This window comes from Pezoporus flaviventris, unplaced genomic scaffold (assembly GCF_033815535.1).
Source record: "Pezoporus flaviventris isolate CSIRO_AGI_PZ_B2104156 unplaced genomic scaffold, CSIRO_AGI_Pfla_v1 ptg000013l, whole genome shotgun sequence".
NCBI classification, from domain to species: domain Eukaryota; kingdom Metazoa; phylum Chordata; class Aves; order Psittaciformes; family Psittacidae; genus Pezoporus; species Pezoporus flaviventris.
Genome location: NW_026892561.1, coordinates 21,720,962 through 21,741,824, shown reverse-complemented (window position 1 = coordinate 21,741,824; position 20,863 = coordinate 21,720,962). Strand labels below are relative to the sequence as shown.

The 20,863-nt window shown below is 37.9% G+C and overlaps 1 protein-coding gene and 1 long non-coding RNA gene across 4 annotated transcripts in view; one reads left to right on the top strand and one right to left on the bottom strand.

Moving 5' to 3' along the window:
- The window catches only part of TPR (translocated promoter region, nuclear basket protein), a 41,678-nt gene that overhangs the window by 17,455 nt on the left and 3,360 nt on the right, over positions 1-20,863 (top strand). The window contains exons 20-46 of one of the 3 annotated variants that reach the window (XM_061452135.1): positions 191-331; positions 474-642; positions 1,085-1,251; positions 2,231-2,383; positions 3,119-3,235; positions 3,794-3,997; positions 4,091-4,275; positions 4,781-4,928; positions 5,321-5,458; positions 6,163-6,294; positions 6,569-6,699; positions 7,054-7,264; positions 7,640-7,786; positions 8,215-8,413; positions 9,104-9,309; positions 10,011-10,072; positions 10,992-11,200; positions 11,505-11,777; positions 12,608-12,756; positions 13,621-13,704; positions 14,128-14,328; positions 15,603-15,734; positions 16,272-16,359; positions 16,829-17,013; positions 18,418-18,486; positions 19,602-19,696; positions 20,330-20,436. In XM_061452135.1, the coding sequence (XP_061308119.1) occupies positions 191-331; positions 474-642; positions 1,085-1,251; positions 2,231-2,383; positions 3,119-3,235; positions 3,794-3,997; positions 4,091-4,275; positions 4,781-4,928; positions 5,321-5,458; positions 6,163-6,294; positions 6,569-6,699; positions 7,054-7,264; positions 7,640-7,786; positions 8,215-8,413; positions 9,104-9,309; positions 10,011-10,072; positions 10,992-11,200; positions 11,505-11,777; positions 12,608-12,756; positions 13,621-13,704; positions 14,128-14,328; positions 15,603-15,734; positions 16,272-16,359; positions 16,829-17,013; positions 18,418-18,486; positions 19,602-19,696; positions 20,330-20,436 (4,102 nt within the window). Of the gene's footprint in view, positions 1-190; positions 332-473; positions 643-1,084; positions 1,252-2,230; positions 2,384-3,118; positions 3,236-3,793; positions 3,998-4,090; positions 4,276-4,780; positions 4,929-5,320; positions 5,459-6,162; positions 6,295-6,568; positions 6,700-7,053; positions 7,265-7,639; positions 7,787-8,214; positions 8,414-9,103; positions 9,310-10,010; positions 10,073-10,991; positions 11,201-11,504; positions 11,778-12,607; positions 12,757-13,620; positions 13,705-14,127; positions 14,329-15,602; positions 15,735-16,271; positions 16,363-16,828; positions 17,014-18,417; positions 18,487-19,601; positions 19,697-20,329; positions 20,437-20,863 lie in introns of all 3 variants that reach the window. The other 2 variants (XM_061452134.1, XM_061452133.1) reach the window with 2 other exon arrangements.
- LOC133268681 (uncharacterized) lies at positions 2,575-11,345 on the bottom strand. The gene is made up of 3 exons (XR_009743139.1): positions 11,290-11,345; positions 5,931-6,004; positions 2,575-2,634 (listed from the first exon to the last, which is right to left on the bottom strand). It is a non-coding gene; the product is annotated as an uncharacterized LOC133268681 (long non-coding RNA).

Below are 20,863 nucleotides of genomic sequence, written 5' to 3'. Positions count from 1 at the left end.
GGAATTACGTTGCATGTGTAATAGATTTTTTTTTCCTAACAATACTAACAGTATTATTAAATCATAGATTTTAAGTGCTACTTTTTGTAATTTTCTTTATCTGCCTACTGTTGTTTGCTCCCTGCAGTAATTATTATATAGATTACTTAAGTGTATTGTAAGCATTGTGTATTATTGTGTCTTTTATCAGGGAATACTGGAGAAGTCTGAGACAGATACAAAACAAAGGCTCAATAATCAGATAGAAAAGCTAGAGCGTGAAATATCTCAGCTGAAGAAGAAACTAGAAAGTGAGGTGGAACAAAGACATTCCCTTACCAAAAATCAAGAGGTAAGTATAAATAACCTAAACTTATTTCAGTGAAAATAAAGCCACAGTTTTATGGCTTAGTGCATTGATTTTCATCTGTGAAACTTACAAACATTTGTGCCATTTGTGAATAATTACAACTTTAAGAACCTTGCGTTTTCAGGTTCATATCCTTGATCTTAAGAGGCAACTCGAGACTGAGACAAACCGTCACATTAACACAAAGGAACTTTTAAAGAATGCCCAGAAGGAAACCGTGATGTTGAAACAGCAGCTTAACAATACGGAGGCTCAGTTAACATCTCAGTCATCACAGAGGGCTCCGGGGAAAGGTAAGATGTTTTTCTACATTGAATTTCTCTTTATGTTAAATATTTCTGTCTGTAGAATGGTAAAATTCATAATAATTTAGAATTAGGAGGAAAGTACACTAAATAACAAACATCATTATTACAGTCGCGTATTAAAACAAATGATAACCAGGATTATTTACTAAAGTGAAATTCATGTCCAAGCATCCTTTGACAAAGGGGAAAAATAAAGCAAAACTTTTATTAATGGATCCCTTATTACTTGAAAGAACTGGTTCCTTATTTTTAAATAGCCAATTTTATTGTAAGCCACTGTTGTGGTTAAGGCTGATAATTTAATTTAGAGAAGCTTTGTGGCAGTGATATTTTTTTTCATGTTACAAGATTTTAGTTTTTAACAGAACAATGGTTTAAAAAACTGAATTAAACTTCATCAGTTAATGAATGTATTCTAATACTATAGGTCAACCTAGTACAAATGAAAATGTGGATGATCTTGTAAGTCGACTAAGACAAGCTGATGAACAAGTTAATGACCTGAGAGAGAGACTCAAGACTAGTTCTAGTAATGTGGAACAATACAGAGCCATGGTTCTTAGTCTAGAGGAATCTCTTAATAAGGAAAAACAAGTAAGTAGTTACCATTGTTTGTCAGAGAAAAACAAGAAACAAAATGAAAGGGTTTGGGTTTTTTTGGTGGTTTGTTTTTTTTTTTTTGTACTACAGTACAGTCTGTAGGACTTAAAGGAATTACAAAAAAGCTGGTCAGTTTAAAAGACATAATATAATGTAGTTAGACCATATTTTAGAAAGCTTTTAATCATGAAAACGCTATACCTTTTTGCACCATGGTTTTAAAATGCTGGATTGTAAATTTTACTCAAAGCTGAATTCTGCCAACGTCCGCCTTCGAAATAGGGGATTGGACTTTTTAAAACTCTTGCTTGTTATAACCCTGTAATCAATGGTTAAAAATATTATGTAGCTCTCAATCAAAAGCAGTTAAATTCATACCTTCTTGCATTGCTGATGACCTTACTGATAACAAGGAACACTCCGTATGTGGTATTCATGGGAAAAGCTTGAGAACGACCTTCCAATCTCTCATACATTCCACCAAGATAATACAGAATGAAGGCTCTTTTTCCAAGTCGCTCAGCATACCAAAATAAAATAGGTTGGGGAAAAGAATTCTTATTGTCCGCCAAAAATGAAGTGTCACTAGACAGCGGAGTGCTGTTTGTCTAGTATCCAAGTTCTCTGACTGTCTCTGTTACTGTAAAAATTTCATTGTGGCTCGGTATGCTTTAACAATATTACAGATTCTAGTGTGTAATAGAGATACCCTGGCTACTGCAGATTTGACTGCAGTCACCTTAAACTCCTTTTGGGTGTACTTCATGGGGTATTACAGCTTTGAATAGAGGAAATGGGGGAAGGGGGAAAAAATCAATGTTATTCATGGTTCTCCAAATCTTCGGTGTTGTTGTTCTAAATGAGATGCTGAGAATAGCTATTCTGATTTTAAATTGTTAATAAAACACTGGGTTTATATCAGACTATCATATTTAAAGGAAAAAATATTGATCTCTTACGGATTTTAATGAAGGTGACAGAGGAAGTTCGTGCAACAGTTGAAGCTCGTCTGAAGGAGTCTTCAGAGTATCAAGCACAGCTAGAAAAGAACCTGATGGAGTCAGAGAAAGAAAAGCAAGAACTGCAAGAGGAGAAGCGTAAAGCTGTGGAGAGTATGGAACAACAGGTATGCACTTAATGCCCCCAGCCTTTAAACTCACAAGAATGGAGTCCACAAGAATGTGCTTTTACATAATTCCATAAACTGTTTTTTTTTTCCCACAGTACTGTAGTGTCACAAACTAAATCTTTTAGAATGTTCAAGAGGCTAACTAAATTTGTGAGAGGTTTGTAAGGATGAGTAGTACATTATCCTACCACTTCATTAGGGTGATTGTGTATTTAAAGCTGTCACTGTCTTGCTGAACTTTGAGCAGTCTGTAGAAAAAACATGAGTAAAAGCCTGCGAGAAAGGTTTCAGAAAACCTTTTTTCAAACATGAGCCAATACCAGTTTTGTAGTATGCACATCTTTCAAAGTCACAGTGGGCAATGCCCTTATTTTGTCTGGTTTATATCTGGGCTTTTATTGAGGTTGAAAGAAACAAGATGACTGCAGCTAGCATTGCTGCAGGCCCAACTCTGAAATAACAGCAATATATTTTTACCAGGAAAGAGTTCTGTATATTATTAAGTCAAAAATCTTGAAAGTATTTCCCTTTCTTAAAAAAATACTAATTTTAATCGAAAAATAATAAAATAACCACTCTTTGGTTCTACATTGTTTTTGATGGTCTGTATTCAAATCCTTGCTGTGTTCAGTACTCTGTAAAATACTTTGCTGTTTACTGTTGGTTTTATTCTTGTTTTGTTTTGTTTTGTTTTGTTTTGTTTTTCTTCTTCTCCCTCCCCCATCACTGTAGCTATCAGAACTAAAGAAGAGTCTGTCAACCGTGCAGTCGGAAGTTCAGGAAGCTCTTCAGAGAGCCAGCACAGCTTTAAATAATGAACAGCAAGCCAGACGTGACTGCCAGGAACAAGTATGGCAGTATTTGTATTTGTAGTATTTGTAGTATTTGGCTATTTTAGCTAGAGGTAGTAAACTTCTGATAGTTGTTTTTTTTTTAAATGACTGATAGTTTCTCAGTTGAACTAAAAACATTTTTTAAAGGTAGTACTGCTAATCAGAGACTTTTGGAAACAAGAGAAGTGCTGAAAGAGCACATTCTTTATTTTGTGAACAGCTGCTTATTTAATGCTTTGTTTTTCTACCTGATGAAAGTAGTAATATGAACTAAACTGACTTTGAACACGAAGTTGCGCTGCAAGCACAGTTTGTCTCACATTTAAGAAAACAGAAGATGCAGTGGATAACTGTTTCTGTGGTCTGTTTCGTTGCGTAAAAAAATTGATCAGGGAGTGTAATTAAGTGGTTTTAGTGAATTGCTACCTCTGGCCACCTAAAGACCTATTTCAAATTCGAATTTTTCTTAATAATTTAAGGGAAACATTCTAAGCTGGTCTGGGGTTATTTCTTTGTACATATAAAAAATATAACATTAAAGGTAATAAAGTCTTTTTATATATTTTTTTTTCAGGCAAAGATGGCTTCTGAAGCTCAAAATAAATATGAACGGGAATTAATGCTTCATGCTGCTGATGTTGAAGCATTACAGGCTATTAAAGACCAAGTTTCCAAGAACACAGCGGTAAGGCAGCAACTAGAGGAAGCTGCTCAGAAAGCCGAGTCTGAATTGTTAGAATTCAAAGCCTCCTGGGAAGAGAGAGAGAGAATGATCAAGGTATGATTGTTCTTACGGGTTTAGTGTTCTGTTTTTTTTAATTAACAGAAATTCAGCCACAGGCTTCACATCTGCTGAACAATTTTGTTGTAGGATGAAGCTTCAAAACTTGCATCCCGCTGTGAAGATTTGGAAAAACAAAATAGATTATTACACGAACAGTTGGAAAGTCTGAGTGATAAGATGGTGACTTCTATGAAAGAAGCCATGCCAACTGCAGTAAATGTTTCTCTCAATGAAGAAGGCAAATCCCAGGAACAGATCTTAGAAATTCTTAGGTAAATTTATCTCTGGGCTCCTTCCCTCAGTGAGTGCAAATGAGTTGCCAAATTTAATATTTCTGTATTACTTTATATTTGAAGGTCCCTTTCAACATGGTATTCTATATTTCCCTTGAGGTTCCTTCCAATCTGGTATTCTGTGATTGATAACATATAATATTTTAGCACTTTTTTGCTAGGCAGTAGGTGGTTGTACTACATCAGTAACAATACAGGAGATTTCTTTCTACTTGTAGGAAAAAACTGTGAGTCAATTACGACAGGAAACTAAATCAAATTTTAGCAAATGTGATTGGCAAGAAAGTTTCATAGAGGTGATTTTTTTCTCATTGTGTTTTTTGGCGGGTTTATGTAGATTTTCAAGAGGATTTATCTAGGATTTTTTTATCTTTGTGAACCAATTTCTATACTCAGTAGACCTACAGATAAAAGATCCTTCAACTTAAAATGTTTTGTCTTGCATTTTCATTGACATGATGTATTGTTTATTTTTGCACTGCAGATTTATACGTCGAGAAAAGGAGATTGCAGAAACTAGATTTGAGGTGGCCCAGGTGGAGAGTTTGCGTTATCGTCAGAGGGTGGAGCACCTGGAAAGGGAACTCCAGGAGCTGCAAGACAGTCTCAATGCTGAGAGGGAGAAGGTGCAGGTATGGTTGGGTATTATTGCTTATGAATTCAAGAAGTAGAGAGGGCTGTTCTGTATCTTCTGGTCTTTATCTTTGCCGCCTGTACCCGGAAATGAAATTTTGGAAGAATTGGGAGCTTTTAAACTGGGTTGCTATATCGCCAAGTGGAGAATCTTTTTCTGAGTCCTGTGAAGCAGTGTGACAATTCCAAAATTGGATAAATAGGGAAAATAAAGATACTTTCTCTCAATTTTTTTCCCTATCCCCCATTTCTTAAGTGATATTTACTTGTTTTGATGTACGTGAGATAATGAAGGCCAGACTAGCTTTCCAAGGTGGTGTTACACCAGATCCAGATAAGTATATATGCACGTGCAAGCAAAACAAATGATTGAGTTAAATCTTCTCAAAAGGTAACAGCAAAAACCATTGCACAGCATGAAGAATTAATGAAAAAAACTGAGACCATGAATGTCCTGATAGAGACCAACAAGATGCTAAGAGAAGAGAAGGAGAGGCTAGAACAAGAGCTACAACAAATTCAAGCAAAGGTTAGTGCTGAAGTTCATGTAAATTTTTTAGATATTCAAGCTGATGAGTTAGTGTCTGGATATATTATTGCTAATTACAATAAGTACATGATTTAGAGTGTCGTTATTCCTGTATGTCATACACAAATGGGGAAGTTTTTCCCTTTAGAATTTTAGAAGACATAGGTCCACCTAGAACACTGGAAAGTTTTAAGTTCAGTTTCATTTAAATGAATCAGGTTTTATCCTTGCCTAGATGTATACCAGTAACAGGGATATATTATCAGCAGATAAATTTAAGTGGCAGAGGAATAGGTATAAAGCAGACCACAGCTTTATTAGGAGTTTAAAGGGAAGATATTGTCTCTTCATGTTTCTGCGCACCAGTGGAATGGAATCCAGTGCAGTGTTGCTTGGCTTCTAACATGTAATTAATAATCTGTTTCCTGTATCAGAGTACAAAGAGTGAGAATCTAAGATTGTGAAGTTGTACGTGTACTTTTTTCCTCTCTGTAGGATTATCCCCTGCTCTTGCTCCGTGTCCTTCTCCCTGCCCCCGGCTGGCCACTGAAAGGCAGAGAGTTGGAAAAGAAGCTTTATCAGGCTTCTTGAGGGTTGATTTTGCTCTCTCTGGCCCTCTTTACTATCCTTGTTCAAGGCCTACCATATTCTATTTCCTTCAGTTTCAAAAGATCTGGAGAGTTCTCCTGTTGTTTTTTTTTCAGGTACGCAAGCTTGAGGCAGACATTCTACCTCTGCAGGAGTCTAATGCTGAACTGAGTGAGAAAAGTGGAATGTTGCAGGCGGAGAAAAAGCTGTTGGAAGAAGATGTCAAACGGTGGAAAGCCCGGACTCAGGTGGAGAATGCATGTTTTCAAAGAGAAGTTGAGGGGAAAATGAAGTAACTAAAAAAAAAAAAATTATTCTAAATATTCTTAAAAACAACAACAGTGACTCAAGAAATGTATTTGAATTATAAAGCATTGATTATGCAGCTTCAAAATAGGCTATTCTGATTCACAGACATTCCAAATCAAAATGCGAAAGCAGTAGCTCTAATTCAAAGACATTTTCTAGGTATAGCTGTATAATCGTCTTACAAAAGTGCAAACTATTTTCTCAACCTTTCAGCATTTATTAAGTCAACAGAAGGACACAGATCTCGAAGAGTATCGGAAGCTGCTGTCAGAGAAGGAGGCAAACACAAAGCGTATACAACAAATGAGTGAAGAAACAGGCAGGCTTAAAGCAGAAATAGCCAGGTGTGGTATGAATCAATTACTAACAAGTTCTGTGCAAAGCAAAATAGTTTAAATAAGGTTGTATGTGCAATTGTAATTTCTTCACTGTCTCCATGGAACTACGAAACCTTTGATATTCTTACTGTACCTTGGTAATATGCAAGCAAAATTGTCAGAATTGTTCAGAAGCTGTCTTAGCTGAACTTATTCTAATGTATTGTAAAGTAACGTGTATTCTACAAATCGTCGTTTGTACTGCAAAATCCTAGAAAACATAATTCACTGCAGATAATGCCTGTGATATCACATAAAAGAAATATTGAAATGTGTTATTTCAAACATCTCATTTGCATCTTCCTCTAATCTCTTGTTTAGAACTAATGCATCCTTGACTACAAGCCAGAACCTTGTTCAGAGTCTTAAGGATGAAGTAACTAAAATAAGAACAGAAAAGGATGCTTTGCAGAAAGAGCTAGATGCTAAAGTGGCTGACATACAAGAAAAAGTGAAAACAATAACACAGGTCAAGAAAATTGGTCGCAGGTACAAGACTCAATATGAGGAGCTGAAAGCACAGCATGATAAGGTAAATGGAATTTCTTAGCGAAGAAAAAGCTTATTAAAAAAATACATGTTTTCATTTAGTCATATATAATCTATCTATATAATCTAACTAATGATCTTCACATTTCATTAGTATAATATTGTACGAATACTTACCTGTGAAGAGAAAAGCAGAAAATGATGCCATTTATTCTGCTGTTAGCTCAAGCTGCTATGAAACAGAAGCTGCGTATCAACTTAATAATTTGCAGTATTCTTAACTTTATGGTTAGTAGAATTCCTGGGTTTTGCCCTGAACTTTTTGAACTATCAATTTGCATGCAAAAGAAACTTCTGAAAAAAATTACATTCTAATCAGATAGTACCCTTTTGCCCGATACCACTTGATATATTTCAGATGGTCGCTGAAGCATCAACTCAGTCTTTTGTAGAACAAGAAGAAGAACAGGTTTCTCTGCAGGAAGTGCAAGAGCTGAAAGACACTCTCAGTCAAGCTGAAGTGAAGACAAAGACTTTGGAGACTCAGGTTGAAAGCTTACAAAAGGTGAGATCAGAGTGAACAAGCTAAGAACAGTGAACAATTTCAGAGTATTGTATTCTACTGCAATCTTAAATGCATAACCGACGAATGTGAGGGTGTTTTACTGTGAGTGTGTACATTTATGCGCAGAAATATGTGAGTTAACCTATTTGTGCCTCAACCTTGGGAGAGGGGCCTTAAACCTAGTTTAAATCCTGTGTGTAGAGTCTCTCACATTATTTCTTGGAATGAATAAGTGGGAAGGAGAATGCTATTCTCTCAACTATTACTTTCAGGGAGGACTGGACTCCTCTGTTGTTGATTAGAAGCCTTTGAACCTTAATACAGTGTCCAGCTAATACTAGGTCCTTGGGCGTTGTTTGCTGAAGTAGCTAGTTATGGCCAATAGTTGCAACTTCTCTCTTTCAGTCTTTCTCTTGCTTTCTCTCTAGTCTATAGCAGAAAAGGAAGCTGAAGTTAGAAATCTTCAGGAGCAGATAATACAGCTACAATCAGAACTTGCTCGTTTTCATCAAGATCTGCAAGAGAAGACTACACAGGAAGAACAGCTCAGGCAACAGATCACCGAGAAGGAAGAGAAAACTAGGAAGACATTGCTTGCCGCCAAGCAGAAAATTGCACAGTTAGCTGGTATAGTATGTTTTTTTTTCTGTCCTTAAGATGTTGTCTTCAGTTTGTTTTTTGATTTATCCTATAGAAAAGTGTTTAGACAGGATGCTAAATACAAAAATATGGCTTAATTCGTATTTAGTTAAAAGTTTTTTCTAGTTCAGATGTTATAGGAATTGTTCTAAAAAAGTAAATTCTGATTCCTTCAGGAGATTATGAAAGCGTGTACCGAACTGTACACTGGAGGTAAAAAAAGTTTTGCTTAGTTTTCGCAAGCCAGCTTGATAACACCCATTTGTTATCCTTTTGTTGATTTGAGCAGACTGACCCTACTAACAGCTCAGGTAACTCTTTCCTTCCCTTCCCTCTTGTCTTCCCTAAATGTACAGGTGCAAAACATATTGCCTCCTTATTTTTAATTGATGTTGAGAGAAATGATGGTGTCAAAGCTTGCTGAAAGCATCTTGTTCTTTTGTGTCTACTACTTTTTGTTTATTTATTGCATTATTATTTTATTTTTATTTAATTGTAATTAAATATAAAAATGGCATGTGAAAGTTAAAATTACCTCCAAATACTCTGTTGATAGCTTAATCATTTTAAGATTTCAAAATACTTTATTAATGTATTAGAACAGCCAGGTATTCGGCATGCAGAAAGTCAGTAGGCAGCTTCACAGTGGCAGGACTGAGTTCTTTCCTATTTAATTAGGTACAAAAGAACAGCTAACAAAAGAAAATGAAGAGTGGAAGCAAAAGAGCAGCTCATTAGAAGAGCAGAAGACTGAATTGGAAGTGCGGATGAGTGCACTTAAATCACAGTATGAAGGTCGAATTTGCCGTCTAGAAAGAGAGCTTAGAGAACAGCAAGAGCGACACCATGAACAGCGAGATGAGCCACCAGAGTCTACAAACAAGGTACAAAATCCTTTTAGCTAGCTGTGTGAGAGAAAAAACAGCTGCATGTCTCATGGCTGAATGAGAATCTGTAGCTTGTAACTACAAGTTGACTACATTGCTTGTAGGTGTCACTCAAGCACCACTGTCCAACTTGTGTGTGTACAGTAGTTAAAGCTCAGGACTACTTTACGTGAAGCTGTTTTCTCTAAGCATCCTGAATAGCAGATGGAAATTCTTATTTTAGGACTCCCAACACTTTAACTATGAGCTCAACAAACTGCGCTTATTCAGGTTCCACTGTCCCCTGGTTTTGGAAATGCACAAGTTGGCTTTTAGCAGGGGTTCAGAACTTAATTTAAAACTCATTTCCTGCCATAGTCAGAATTCCCAGTGCTAACAAGCATAACGTTGTATCAGTCATTGTGAATCAGCCAACTGAACTGTTTGCACTCTGCCCTGCGTTTTTGTATTTTTATCCATGCATTCAGTATAATGGTCTCTAGGTGCTCTTGTCTCAATTACTGAATTGGTTTAAATTCTTGGTATGACTGGTATAATTTGTTTTGGAGAATTTGTAATAACCACAGAGTCTGACTAGGTATTCTAACAAGTCTGCTAGAGAAACGATTGTTATTAAAGATGTTGCTGCAGTATTTTACCAGATTGCGTGCTCTGTTTTGTTTGTATATGGCATGATAAGTCTGTTTCTCACTTAATAGGTCCCAGAACAGCAGAGGCAAATCTCACTCAAGTCTACTCCAGCTTCAGGTGAAAGAGGAATGTGAGTTGAAGGGTTTGGGGGTTTTGCAGACTTTTCTGTGGTTGGCATTTCTTGGTTTTGTCTTTACCAGTTGCTCTTCTTTTTAGTAAACCACTGGCTTTCTGCAATTTTTCTTAAGCAACTTTGAAGATGCTGATTGATGTAATTGTTACTTCTGTTTTCTCAGCTACAGCTAATCAATAAAGCTTTTAAGCTATTAAATTGTCTTATTAACCACCAGGGATACCGTGTCTAGGAAACATGAAGCATGTTTTTTAAATGTTTTCCAGCTTCAGGGTTCTTGAAGTTGTACAGTTTTACCTTTAAGCATTTTTGTTTTGGGGTGGGATCTTCCGTGTGCAAGAATCTCAGACATAAGAAATGGACTACGTAGATGGCAGCTCTAACAACAGATAAAACAGTCAAATGATTAAGTGCTAAATTTTATTGTATTACTAAGTTTAAATAACAAATTCCCATTCAGTTTTTATGGTAGCATCCTTTTGAAAGCAAGGCTTTCAAAGATGCCTCCTAAAATTTGGCTGATCTTTGTCTCAACCAGGAGATGATGTTGCTCTGTATTGAGTGAATCAGTTCTAATGTAAGATGTATTACTCACTGTAATAAGGACCCAGCACAGCTAATAGTGTAAGCTGTGCACTGCTCCTTTTGATCTGCTTACAGATTTCTAGTTGATTACCTTTGAAGAAATGTGTCAAACCTGTAAGCTGGACAAATTGCTACTGATGGCATAGTGTGTCTGTTTTTCTTTTTAATCTGTAAACAAATTTGGGAAGATAATTCATGATTCCCTTGCCAGGCTTTTAAATTTTAAGCCTTTAAAAATCAGTATTTGTGACTGCAGTAATATATTCACATTTGGTATTTTTAACATTTGCTTTCTGCACTACCACCATGAAAACAATATTCTCTTTTTCAGTGCTAGCACTTCAGATCCACCAACAGCAAATATTAAACCAACTCCTGTTGTGTCAACTCCAAGTAAAGTGACTGCTGCTGCAATGGCTGGGAATAAGTCTACTCCACGAGCCAGTATCCGTCCAATGGTTACTCCTGCTACTGTCACTAATCCTACCACTACACCAACAGCCACAGTTATGCCTACAACACAGGTGGAGACTCAGGAAGGTAAGCATTTTAGTATAGTATAAGGATCTACAGCAATCATAAATGCTATCTTTGCTTTGAAATCTTGGTAATTATTAGTTTGAACGTACCTCAGATAGTTTTCTTGTTCCTGCATCTCTTCCAGTATTGCACTGTTGTGACCATTTCTCTTGCAACAAAGTTCATGATTCCTCAGTTGAGGATGGGTATAATTAATGTTAACTCAATTTGCAACACATTAAATCAGCTTAATTAAGGCATTCTGAAATGTGAACTGTACTAGATAATATGAAGACAGTTGAATATGCTACTGTTTGCCTTTCAGCTATGCAATCAGAAGGACCTGTGGAGCACGTTCCAGTCTTTGGCAGTGCTAGTGGGTCTGTGCGTTCCACCAGTCCTAATGTTCAGACATCTCTCTCTCAGCCCATCTTGACTGTTCAGCAGCAGACACAGGCGACTGCTTTTGTGCAGCCCACTCAGCAAAGTCATCCTCAGATTGAGCCTGCTAATCAGGAGCCATCCCCCACCATAGTAGAAGTTGTACAGAGCTCTCAGATAGAGAGGCCCTCCACTTCTACAGCAGTGTTTGGCACAGGTTGGTTTTATTTTATAGGCCTACCTTTCTGAATAATTCATTTTAAGTAGCTCTGTTAGGACCCTTGTCAAACCAGGCCTAACTTCAGAAAAAGAATTTGCTCTTCTGGGGTTTTGGGTTTCTTTCCCCCCCTTAATTTATTGTAGATTTTACAGACTTCTGGGGTTAGGCTCCTTTCCTGAACTTTCAGAAATGGTACCTCTGAAATGCTGTTGTTGCTGCATTCCTTAAAATACAAAACTAAAACCTCATGTTTGCTTATCTATCCAGGGCAGCATTGGGATGTAATGCACTAAACCTTGCTGCCTCTGAAACTATGGTAGTGTTAGAGCCAGGTCATGAGGAAGCACAAATAAGCTACTTAAGCTGGAATACAACATACAGAGAAAAATTCTAAAGCTACTCAGTGTGATACAGTGTTGCATATTTGTTTCTCCTACACAGTGTCGATTTTGGTGTAGAATGTTATTCCCCAGAATACACTTCAGTAAACTGCTTTTTTGCTAGTTTGTTTGTTTCCCAGCTGATGCTCTGTTCAACTTTTAGGTGCACTTGTCAGAGGCAAAGATGTTGGAAAAAATATTTTAGTTGTACCCCCAAGATTATGTTTGGGGTTAATTAGGCTGTGAATCTAAGTCCCAAGAGTATAAGACTTATAAGAAAAGGGGCTGCTGTTTTTATGTCCCAGAAAATGGCACAAGATGATTCTTTCTAATTCCATTTGTTATTCAATGCAGAAAAAGAAGTGATCTTCCAGAGTCAAAAAACAACTTTTGATACTCTGTTTTGTATGGTTTTTGTTCTGAAAATAATTGGGAGGCTTTTTTAAGTTTCAGCTACCCCAAGTTCTTCACTGTCTAAACGTCCACGAGAGGAAGAGGAGGATAACACTGTGGAAAACTCAGACCAAATTTCAGAGGAAACAGTGGATGTTCCTCTTCCAAAGAAACTGAGAAACATACAGAGAGTTGGACCAGAGGTTTGCAAGAACATAAAGTGCTGCTACTTAATCTGTCCCTTTGGAAGATTTTAATGGGAAGAGCAAGTCAGTTAATTCTTAACATGACTTTAATCTATTGGGGAGGAAGCAATTATGTTCAGGTATCATGAAAGGCAGAGGTTATGCCAGTTGCAGTGAGTGATGTAAATCTTGGTGAAATGTAGGATGGAAAAGAGAGGGCCGTATCCTGGAACTGAGGAGGAAAATGTTAAAATATTTTCCAGTGTGGTCTGGAAGGCCATTATCTACAGTTACTCTGGAATAGAATGCAGCATACTTGAGGGCATGCCATGAAGCAAAGATGAGTTCCATGTAAAAGCTTACAGGAGATGCATGCAGAGTTGTTGCTGTGAGACAATTGAGATGTCCTGCAAGGAAGGAATGAACTTAAGACAGAACCTCAAGCAGGCAACTCCTGAATAATGTTAAGGAAGTCAAAGGTTTTCTATTAACTGTACAAGAGGGATGTTGCATAGCAAAAAAGGGAGCAAAATTGTCTCAGAACATTGTCACTTAATTAGCTGAGAGGATGAAGGTGGAATATGAAACTTTAAGGGTTCTTTTATGGTCCTGAAAAGATTTGGAGATACTGAGGCCCAGTGGACTGAATGGGCAAATGGCATTTCTCCAGGAAAGAGAAAAATGACATGCTAGATAAAAGCAGAGCTAAGGAATAATAGTAAAACAGGAACAAAATTTTGCCCATGATCTTTCTGTGTAAAGAGTTTTTATTTGTTTTTTTTTTTTTAATTTTTTTTTAAGTAAAAAAAAAATGGTGTGTTGAAGAACCAAACTGTAGGGCTAATGGAGTGTTTTAAACAAGAAAAATGCATGTTCTTTCAGGAGGAAGTGACAGCAGAAGAGAGCACTGATGGCGAGGTTGAAGCTCAAACATACAATCAAGACTCACAAGACTCAATTGGTGAAGTAAGCATATTTTGAAAATAGTACGATCTTCATTTCAGCAGAAATAGCTCCTATCCTTCTCCCCCACTCCCCATTTTTAGAAGTGAAATCTTAAATCAGATCCTGCAGGTTTCCAGTGGAAACCATTTAAAACTTTTTAAAGATGAGTAAACATTGAGGCAGCAGCTGCTTATGGATGCGCAAGCAAATGCATCATATATGAATACAGTACTCTTAATGGTGTCACCCATCCCAGATGAGATTTGAAAATGAAGGACAAAATATGTTTGTGTTGTACAGCAGGCCTCCATTAGGTCGAGGTTGAGAAATAGGAATGGAAACAAGAATCTTTTAGAAATAAAATGGATGCTTCCCTGAAAAACATTTTAAGAATTGTATATGCTGCATTTCATTTTGTTTCTTCTGGCAATTTATCTTTTACAGGGTGTTACACACGGAGAGTACGTTACCATGGAGGATAGTGAAGAAACTTCCCAGTCTATCCCGATAGATCTTGGACCTCTTCAGTCAGATCAGCAAAATACTACTTCATCTCAGGATGGTCAGTCGAAAAGAGATGATGTCATTGTCATTGATAGTGATGATGATGATGATGATGATGAAGAAAACGAAGGCGAGCAGGAAGTATGTATATTATGGAATTTATTTCTGAACTGCTTTAGGTATGATTTTTGATCAGATGTAAAACTCATCTGGAAGGAGTGTTTAACCAATTTCTTTCTTTTTTTTTTTTTATTTTTTAAAAATAGTCTGTATTTATGTAGCCTGAACTTAGTGTTGCTAATTCAACTTCTGTTTATTATTATTTATTTTAATTCTCTGGTGCATCTAGATTATCTATGACTGTTCAACATACAAGGGTGGCCTCTGTGAGGACAGGCTGAAGGCTGCTCTGTGCCAGACACAGCCTCTTTCTGCTGGCTCTGAAGTGGCCCCACTGCAGGACACAGCTGAGCCCATCAGCTGCGGAAAACACATATAAAGAAAGGCTAAAACACTGCATGGCAGTGTTAGTGTGAGGAGGGGGAGGGAGTGTGAGAAACAATCCTGGAAAAACCAAGGTCAGAGAAGAATGAGGGGAAGAAGGTGCTCCAGTCATTGAAGCAGATACTTCTTGCAGTGGAAGAGACCACAGTCGAGCAGATATTTCTCTGCAGCCTGTGGAGAGCAGTATATTCCTTGAAGGAAACTGCAGCCCATGCAGGAGTAGGCTTTACTGCCAGGAACTGTTGCCCATGGAGAGGAGCCAGTGCGGGGGCACATTTATCCTGATGAATTGCAGCCATTCAGTGGGTAGGACCCACTGCTGGAGTAGTTCTTGAAGGACTGCAGTCTGTAGAGAAGATCCACACTGGAGGAGAAAGGGGTAGCTGAAAGAAACTGTTGTGGAATGACCACAACCCACCATTCCTTGTCCCCTTTGCCCTCCTTGGGGTGGAGGAGGAGGAATAGGAGATAGGAAGGAGAGAGTAAAGTTGAGCTTGGGAAGAAGGGATGGCGGGAAGGTGTTCTAGTCTGTTTCTCTATTTTTTAATTGGTAACACATTAATTTTCCTTGACTTGAGTCAGTTTTACCTGTAATGGTAATTGGTAAGTGATCTGCCTGCCTTCGTCTTGATCCTCAAGCTTTTCCATCTTACTTTTCACCCTTGTCCTGTTGAAGAGGGAGTGAGGCAGTGGCTGGGTGCATCTGACACCCAGCCAAGGTAAACCTACCACAGCAATCAGTAAATATGTACAAGTACACTGTGGTTAATAAATGTTGAACATCTTCAAAAGAGAGCCACAGACGGACATGGTCTGTGTACCACAACGTGAAGTGTGCCACTTCAAGATCTGAAATTTTTCCACTATCCTAATAGCCACGCTTCCTTACGGCTTTTTTTATGGTCCTATAGGACTATGAGGATGAGGAAGAGGAAGATGAGGATGATGATGAAGACACAGGAATGGGAGATGAAGGTGATGACAGTAATGAAGGAACTGGTAGTGCTGATGGTAATGACGGATATGAAGCAGATGATGCTGAGGTGAGATTTATACTTTTTATTTCTAGCTTGCTACATTTCTTGGAATAAATTGGTGGTGTTATGCATCTGCACAGTTCTGGATACTTGAAAGAAAATCTTAGTGTGAATTCATCACAGAGATGTGAGGCTGCTAGTAGGTGATATTAATTTCTGTTATAACTGGTGTATTCATGAGAAAAATCAACTTTTAATGTTTGAGAACAGAATGAAAACACAAAGTACAGGAGCCAGCCACAAATACTGTTAGTTGCCAAGCTAGTAAGGCAGTTTCTTCAAAAGCTGGATATGTCATTGTCTGTTATAAAATGACGATGGCTGTGTACTTCACATTCGTGCATGTATAGATACATAAAACTTCTGAAATGTCACAGTTGTATACATTTGTCTGATTTTGCAGATATTAGCAGAAATATTTTAAGATTTTCATATATTTTACTTTGTTTACTTTCTGAATACTCTTGTACTGCTTTTATATTCTCTTTACAGCCTCCAAGTTGTTTAGTGCTAAGTCATATTATATTTATGTGGGGTTTTTAGGGTGCTGATGGTACAGATCCTGGAACAGAAACTGAGGAAAGCATGGGAGGAGGTGAAAGCAATCAGAGGGCAGCAGATTCTCAAAACAGTGGTATGGCTATTCCATGTTTCTTCAAACTTTGTTTTTTCAAAGGGGGAAAATGTAGAATTGTTTTACAGGTGTTAAAATACTCATGTAAAAGTAAGAACATAAGGGAAAATGCTAAAGACCATTTTAACCTGAGAAGTAGATTCTTTTGAAATGCTCCATTCTGAATTTATTCTACACTCCTTTGAAAATCCTGCAAGCTCTGTTTGGTGTGGAAACTGCTGTTAATAGCTCAGTAGATTCATCTCTCTCAATCAGCACTTGAGTATTCAGTAGTTTGTTTTGGTGATAGTGTTGATGTAGTAGGCACAAGTCCTCTCTTAAATGATTTTAAAAAACAGTTACTGAGCTGTCCCCACTCTTGCAAGGGTAAGAGCATTTCTGTTAATGTGGTAGCAGAATTTGAAGGCTTGCTTTCATGGTATTTGGAGGACATGGGTTTATACCTGTATATTCCTGTGTGTTTTAGGAGAAGGGAGTACAAGTGCTGCGGAGTCCACTTTTCCTCATGAAAGTTCAAGAGAACAGCAGCCATCATCTGCCTCAGAGAGACAAGCCCCTCGGCCCCCACAGTCACCACGCAGACCGCCACATCCGCTGCCCCCACGACTGACTATTCATGCTCCTCCTCAAGAACTGGGTCCCCCAGTACAGGTATAAACTATCTCTAGCAGTCAGAAGACTTTAGTTACTGTATGATTTCTTTCTAAGTAAAATCCAAGTATTCTGCTTATTGTAAAAGTAGATTACATATATTTACATACATATACATATATCCTGAAAAATGGTAGCTGAGGAAACTGACTTAACATGTCTCATCCTGCAAATTATGGCTAGTCAGGGAACATGAAAGGCAGTAAGGCGCTCATTGTGGATTTGTATATTGAAATTATTATACCAGTGTTATTTCAGTCAGTGACTGCTGGCATTTCCACTACAAATGCTGTTCTTGAATAGATTGTAACTCAGACAGATTAGCAAGGGGTTTTATTAGTCTCTGCCCCAGTGCAGATTGTACAAAGGAATGTTGCCATTCATTTCTAAGATAAACCTTATCAGTCCTGAGTCAGTCAGTGTCAGACCCAAGATTATGCTTTGACATAGACCTACATATTTTGTAAATTAAAGCATCCCATGATTTTTGCTAAAGTACGCTGACTGGACTTACCCTTTACCATTAACTTGGTTTGAGGCTTGGGGCTGCAGTATTTCTGTGCTGAAGTTTTCTGTCCTCAATAGAAAGTTGAGTAAAATATTAAAGTCAGAATTTAAACCTACGTGATTCCCTTTCATGGTTAGACCACTCTCATGGTTTAAGCCCAGCTGGCAGCCCAGAACCACACAGCCACTCGCTCACTCCCTCCTGCTCCCGGCGGGATGGGGAGGAGAATTGAAAGAATGTAACTCCCACCGGTTGAGATAAGAACAGTCCAGTAACTAAGGTATAACACAAATCACTACTGCTGCCACCAATAGTAATAATGATAAGGGAAATAACAAGGGAAGAGAATACAACACCTCACCACCCACTGACTTGATACCCAGCCTGACCCGAGCAGTGATCTAGCCCTTCTGGGTAACTGCCCCCAGTTTGTATACTCGGCATGACGTGCTGTGGTATGGAATACATCTTTAGCTAGTTTGGGTCAGGTGCCCTGTCTCTGCTTCCTCCTGGCTTCCTCTCCTCCCTGGCAGAGCATGAGACTCAGAAAGTCCTTGGTCAGAGTAAACATTACTGAGCAACATCTAAAAACATCAGTGTTATTAGCGTTGTTCTCAGTCTGAAAGTCAAAACCACAGCACTGCACCAGCTACTAAGAAGGAGAAAAATGACTGCTACTGCTGAACCCAGGACAACCAGGCAACAGATATAAGATGTAAAGTAGCTGCTGCTATGGTCTATTTAACTTGGCATGATGCTGTACTAAGTAGTGTTTTGCACAGACATGTAATTGTTACACTTACTCATTTAGCCACTGTCCCTGGCTCTGAACAATTTTATGTTACTAGAATTCCAGGAAAGTATTCACACTACTTCATTTTTTCTTTACTATAAAGAGAATCCAGATGACTCGAAGACAGTCTGTGGGGCGTGGACTTCAGCTAACTCCTGGTATAGGCGGGATGGTAAGTACATGAAAGTCTACTGCTAAAAACCTGCATTGAGGGAACATTCATAACTCTCTTTTTAAAGAAGCCTAGATCCTAACTTCAGGGATGCAGTGGTTTCTGTAGTCTTGCAGAAAATATCTTAGTCCTGTTAATTTCTGTATTAATGAAAGGCAAACACTAGAAAATTCCCAGGAAGCTAAAGGTCTTCAAAAGAGTTTGAATTGGTTTTGTTTAAGGCAGTTTTGATGGCATGTTTTTAGACTCAGTCTTCTAAAGAGAATATGTCACTGGAAAAGAAAAAGTAAATGTTTTCAGCCTCATTCTAAAGCAGCAAGGCTAATATATGCTTTCTGTCTGTCTCCTTCAGTTAATTTTTAACCCTTTATTCAACTTCAGCTGTATTTGACAGAACACATGCGAGTTCAGTGAGGGAGGTGAGAGAGGCCAACTGACTAAAAAAGTATCATTTCTGAGGTTGAAAGCATCAGTTCAGATTTTACTGATACTGCTTGGCTTGCATGTACCTGTCATTCAATTTCTACTTGGAACTGACTTCAGTACCTACTGCTTTTTGCCTGGACTATAACTGAGCACATGGGAGAGACCTTATGGGTACTTCAGAGAGAAAAGTTTGAAGGACATGGGAGGAAGACATGGAGGTGAAGAGAATGCCTCATGGAGTGCAAGGGAAGAGGGAACAGATAACTTGGTACATTGTGAAAAATCCCATGTGCTAGGTACCTTACAGCAATCCATATTAATACAGATGGTTCCGATCTGTTAATGAATGAGTTGTCTTAAGATTCCTTTGTAGTCAACAGGGGGATATGGCAGTTTTATAGAAGAATAATCTCATGATAAGGTGTCTAAAAATCCTTTGAAAGATGAGTGGCTTGCAAGTATATGGGTTTTATTTCGGTTTGGGTTTTTTCATCACCTGTAAGGGGCAATCTATAACCAGCTCAGATTCAGATGTCTAAAATTGGACAAGAATTTTGTTAGAACTAAAGCTTTGTTTTGCCTTACTATGTGAAAAAACAAACCGACCTTCAATTTCCAGTGGAAACTGGAAATACATTGTTAGGCTCTCATATCAGTCTTTTTGGTTTTGTTTGGTTTTTTTCTCCCAGCAGCAACACTTCTTTGATGATGAGGACAGAACAGTTCCAAGTACACCAACTCTTGTAGTTCCACATCGTACAGATGGGTTTGCAGAAGCCATTCAGTAAGTAGATGTAAAGGGGGAGAGGGAGCCCAAACCACCACAACATCTATTTTTCAGTGGAGTGAGAATGAAATGAAATGAATTTGTGATTGGAGTAATGTGCTAAAACTTGGTAATACTATGATAGATGACTGCATCTACAAATAAGTGATCATTGTTTCAGTTGTGTGTCATAACTTACTAGCCAATGAGGAGGCAGATAATCTCCAATGTACAGTAACTTACTGATTTAAGATGAGATGAAGCAAAAAAATAGGTTCTTCTATTTAATTTCCTTCCTCCTCTTCACTCTCCTTCCCCCCACCCTGTTAATATAACTGGTAGAAGCAGGAAAAGTTATCCCCATTTTTGGCTTTGGGATGTTCTGGACACATTTAGCAATCCACTTAAAATTGTGAGAATTCATAGGATGAATAAGTAAAGACTGTTCTCTTCAGGACTGTTTTACTGATTTTGAATACAGTCCAAATAAGTTTGAGAAACTAATTGCTATTTAATTAGCAGTAGTTGAGCTGACTTTTATGGTCAGTGTTAATTAATTCTGTCTTATGCATAGTTTGTTCTCTTGTTTTGGTTAAAATGTTGTCCTCTCCTCAAATTCCTGCAAAATTCCTTAAATCTTTATTTTGATAGTTCCCCTCAGGTCGCTGGAGTTCCTAGATTCAGATTTGGACCCCCTGAAGATATGCCACAAACTAGCTCAAGTCATTCTGATCTTGGTCAGCTTGCATCACAAGGAGGTAAACCATTTCTGTATTTCCATGGTTGTTAGAGTGAAAAAAAAATAATGCAGGCAAAATGCATTTCTACTTGTGGTGCGGGAAACCTGCAACTTTTAAAATTGCAGAGAAGACTAACAAGAAGTGAAAAAGTGTTTCCTGAAAGCTGCTACATTTCTCCTTGTAATGTGGTTCAAAATGTAGAATGATTCTGTGGGTTTGTGAAGCAGAGAAGCTGAAATTTTAAGTAGAACACATTGCCTGCTAGACACAAGAAACTTCATGTAAAGAGAAGTGAAATAGTGAAGGGAATGGTTTTTAACTTTATTTTTACGGTTGACTGTAGATTTCCTTTACTAAAACATAAGGGGAAAACAGCAAATCTAAAAGAAATCTTTGGGACATATCCTCAGCTGCTCAGAGGTAGCCAGGCAATTTGGTTTGCATT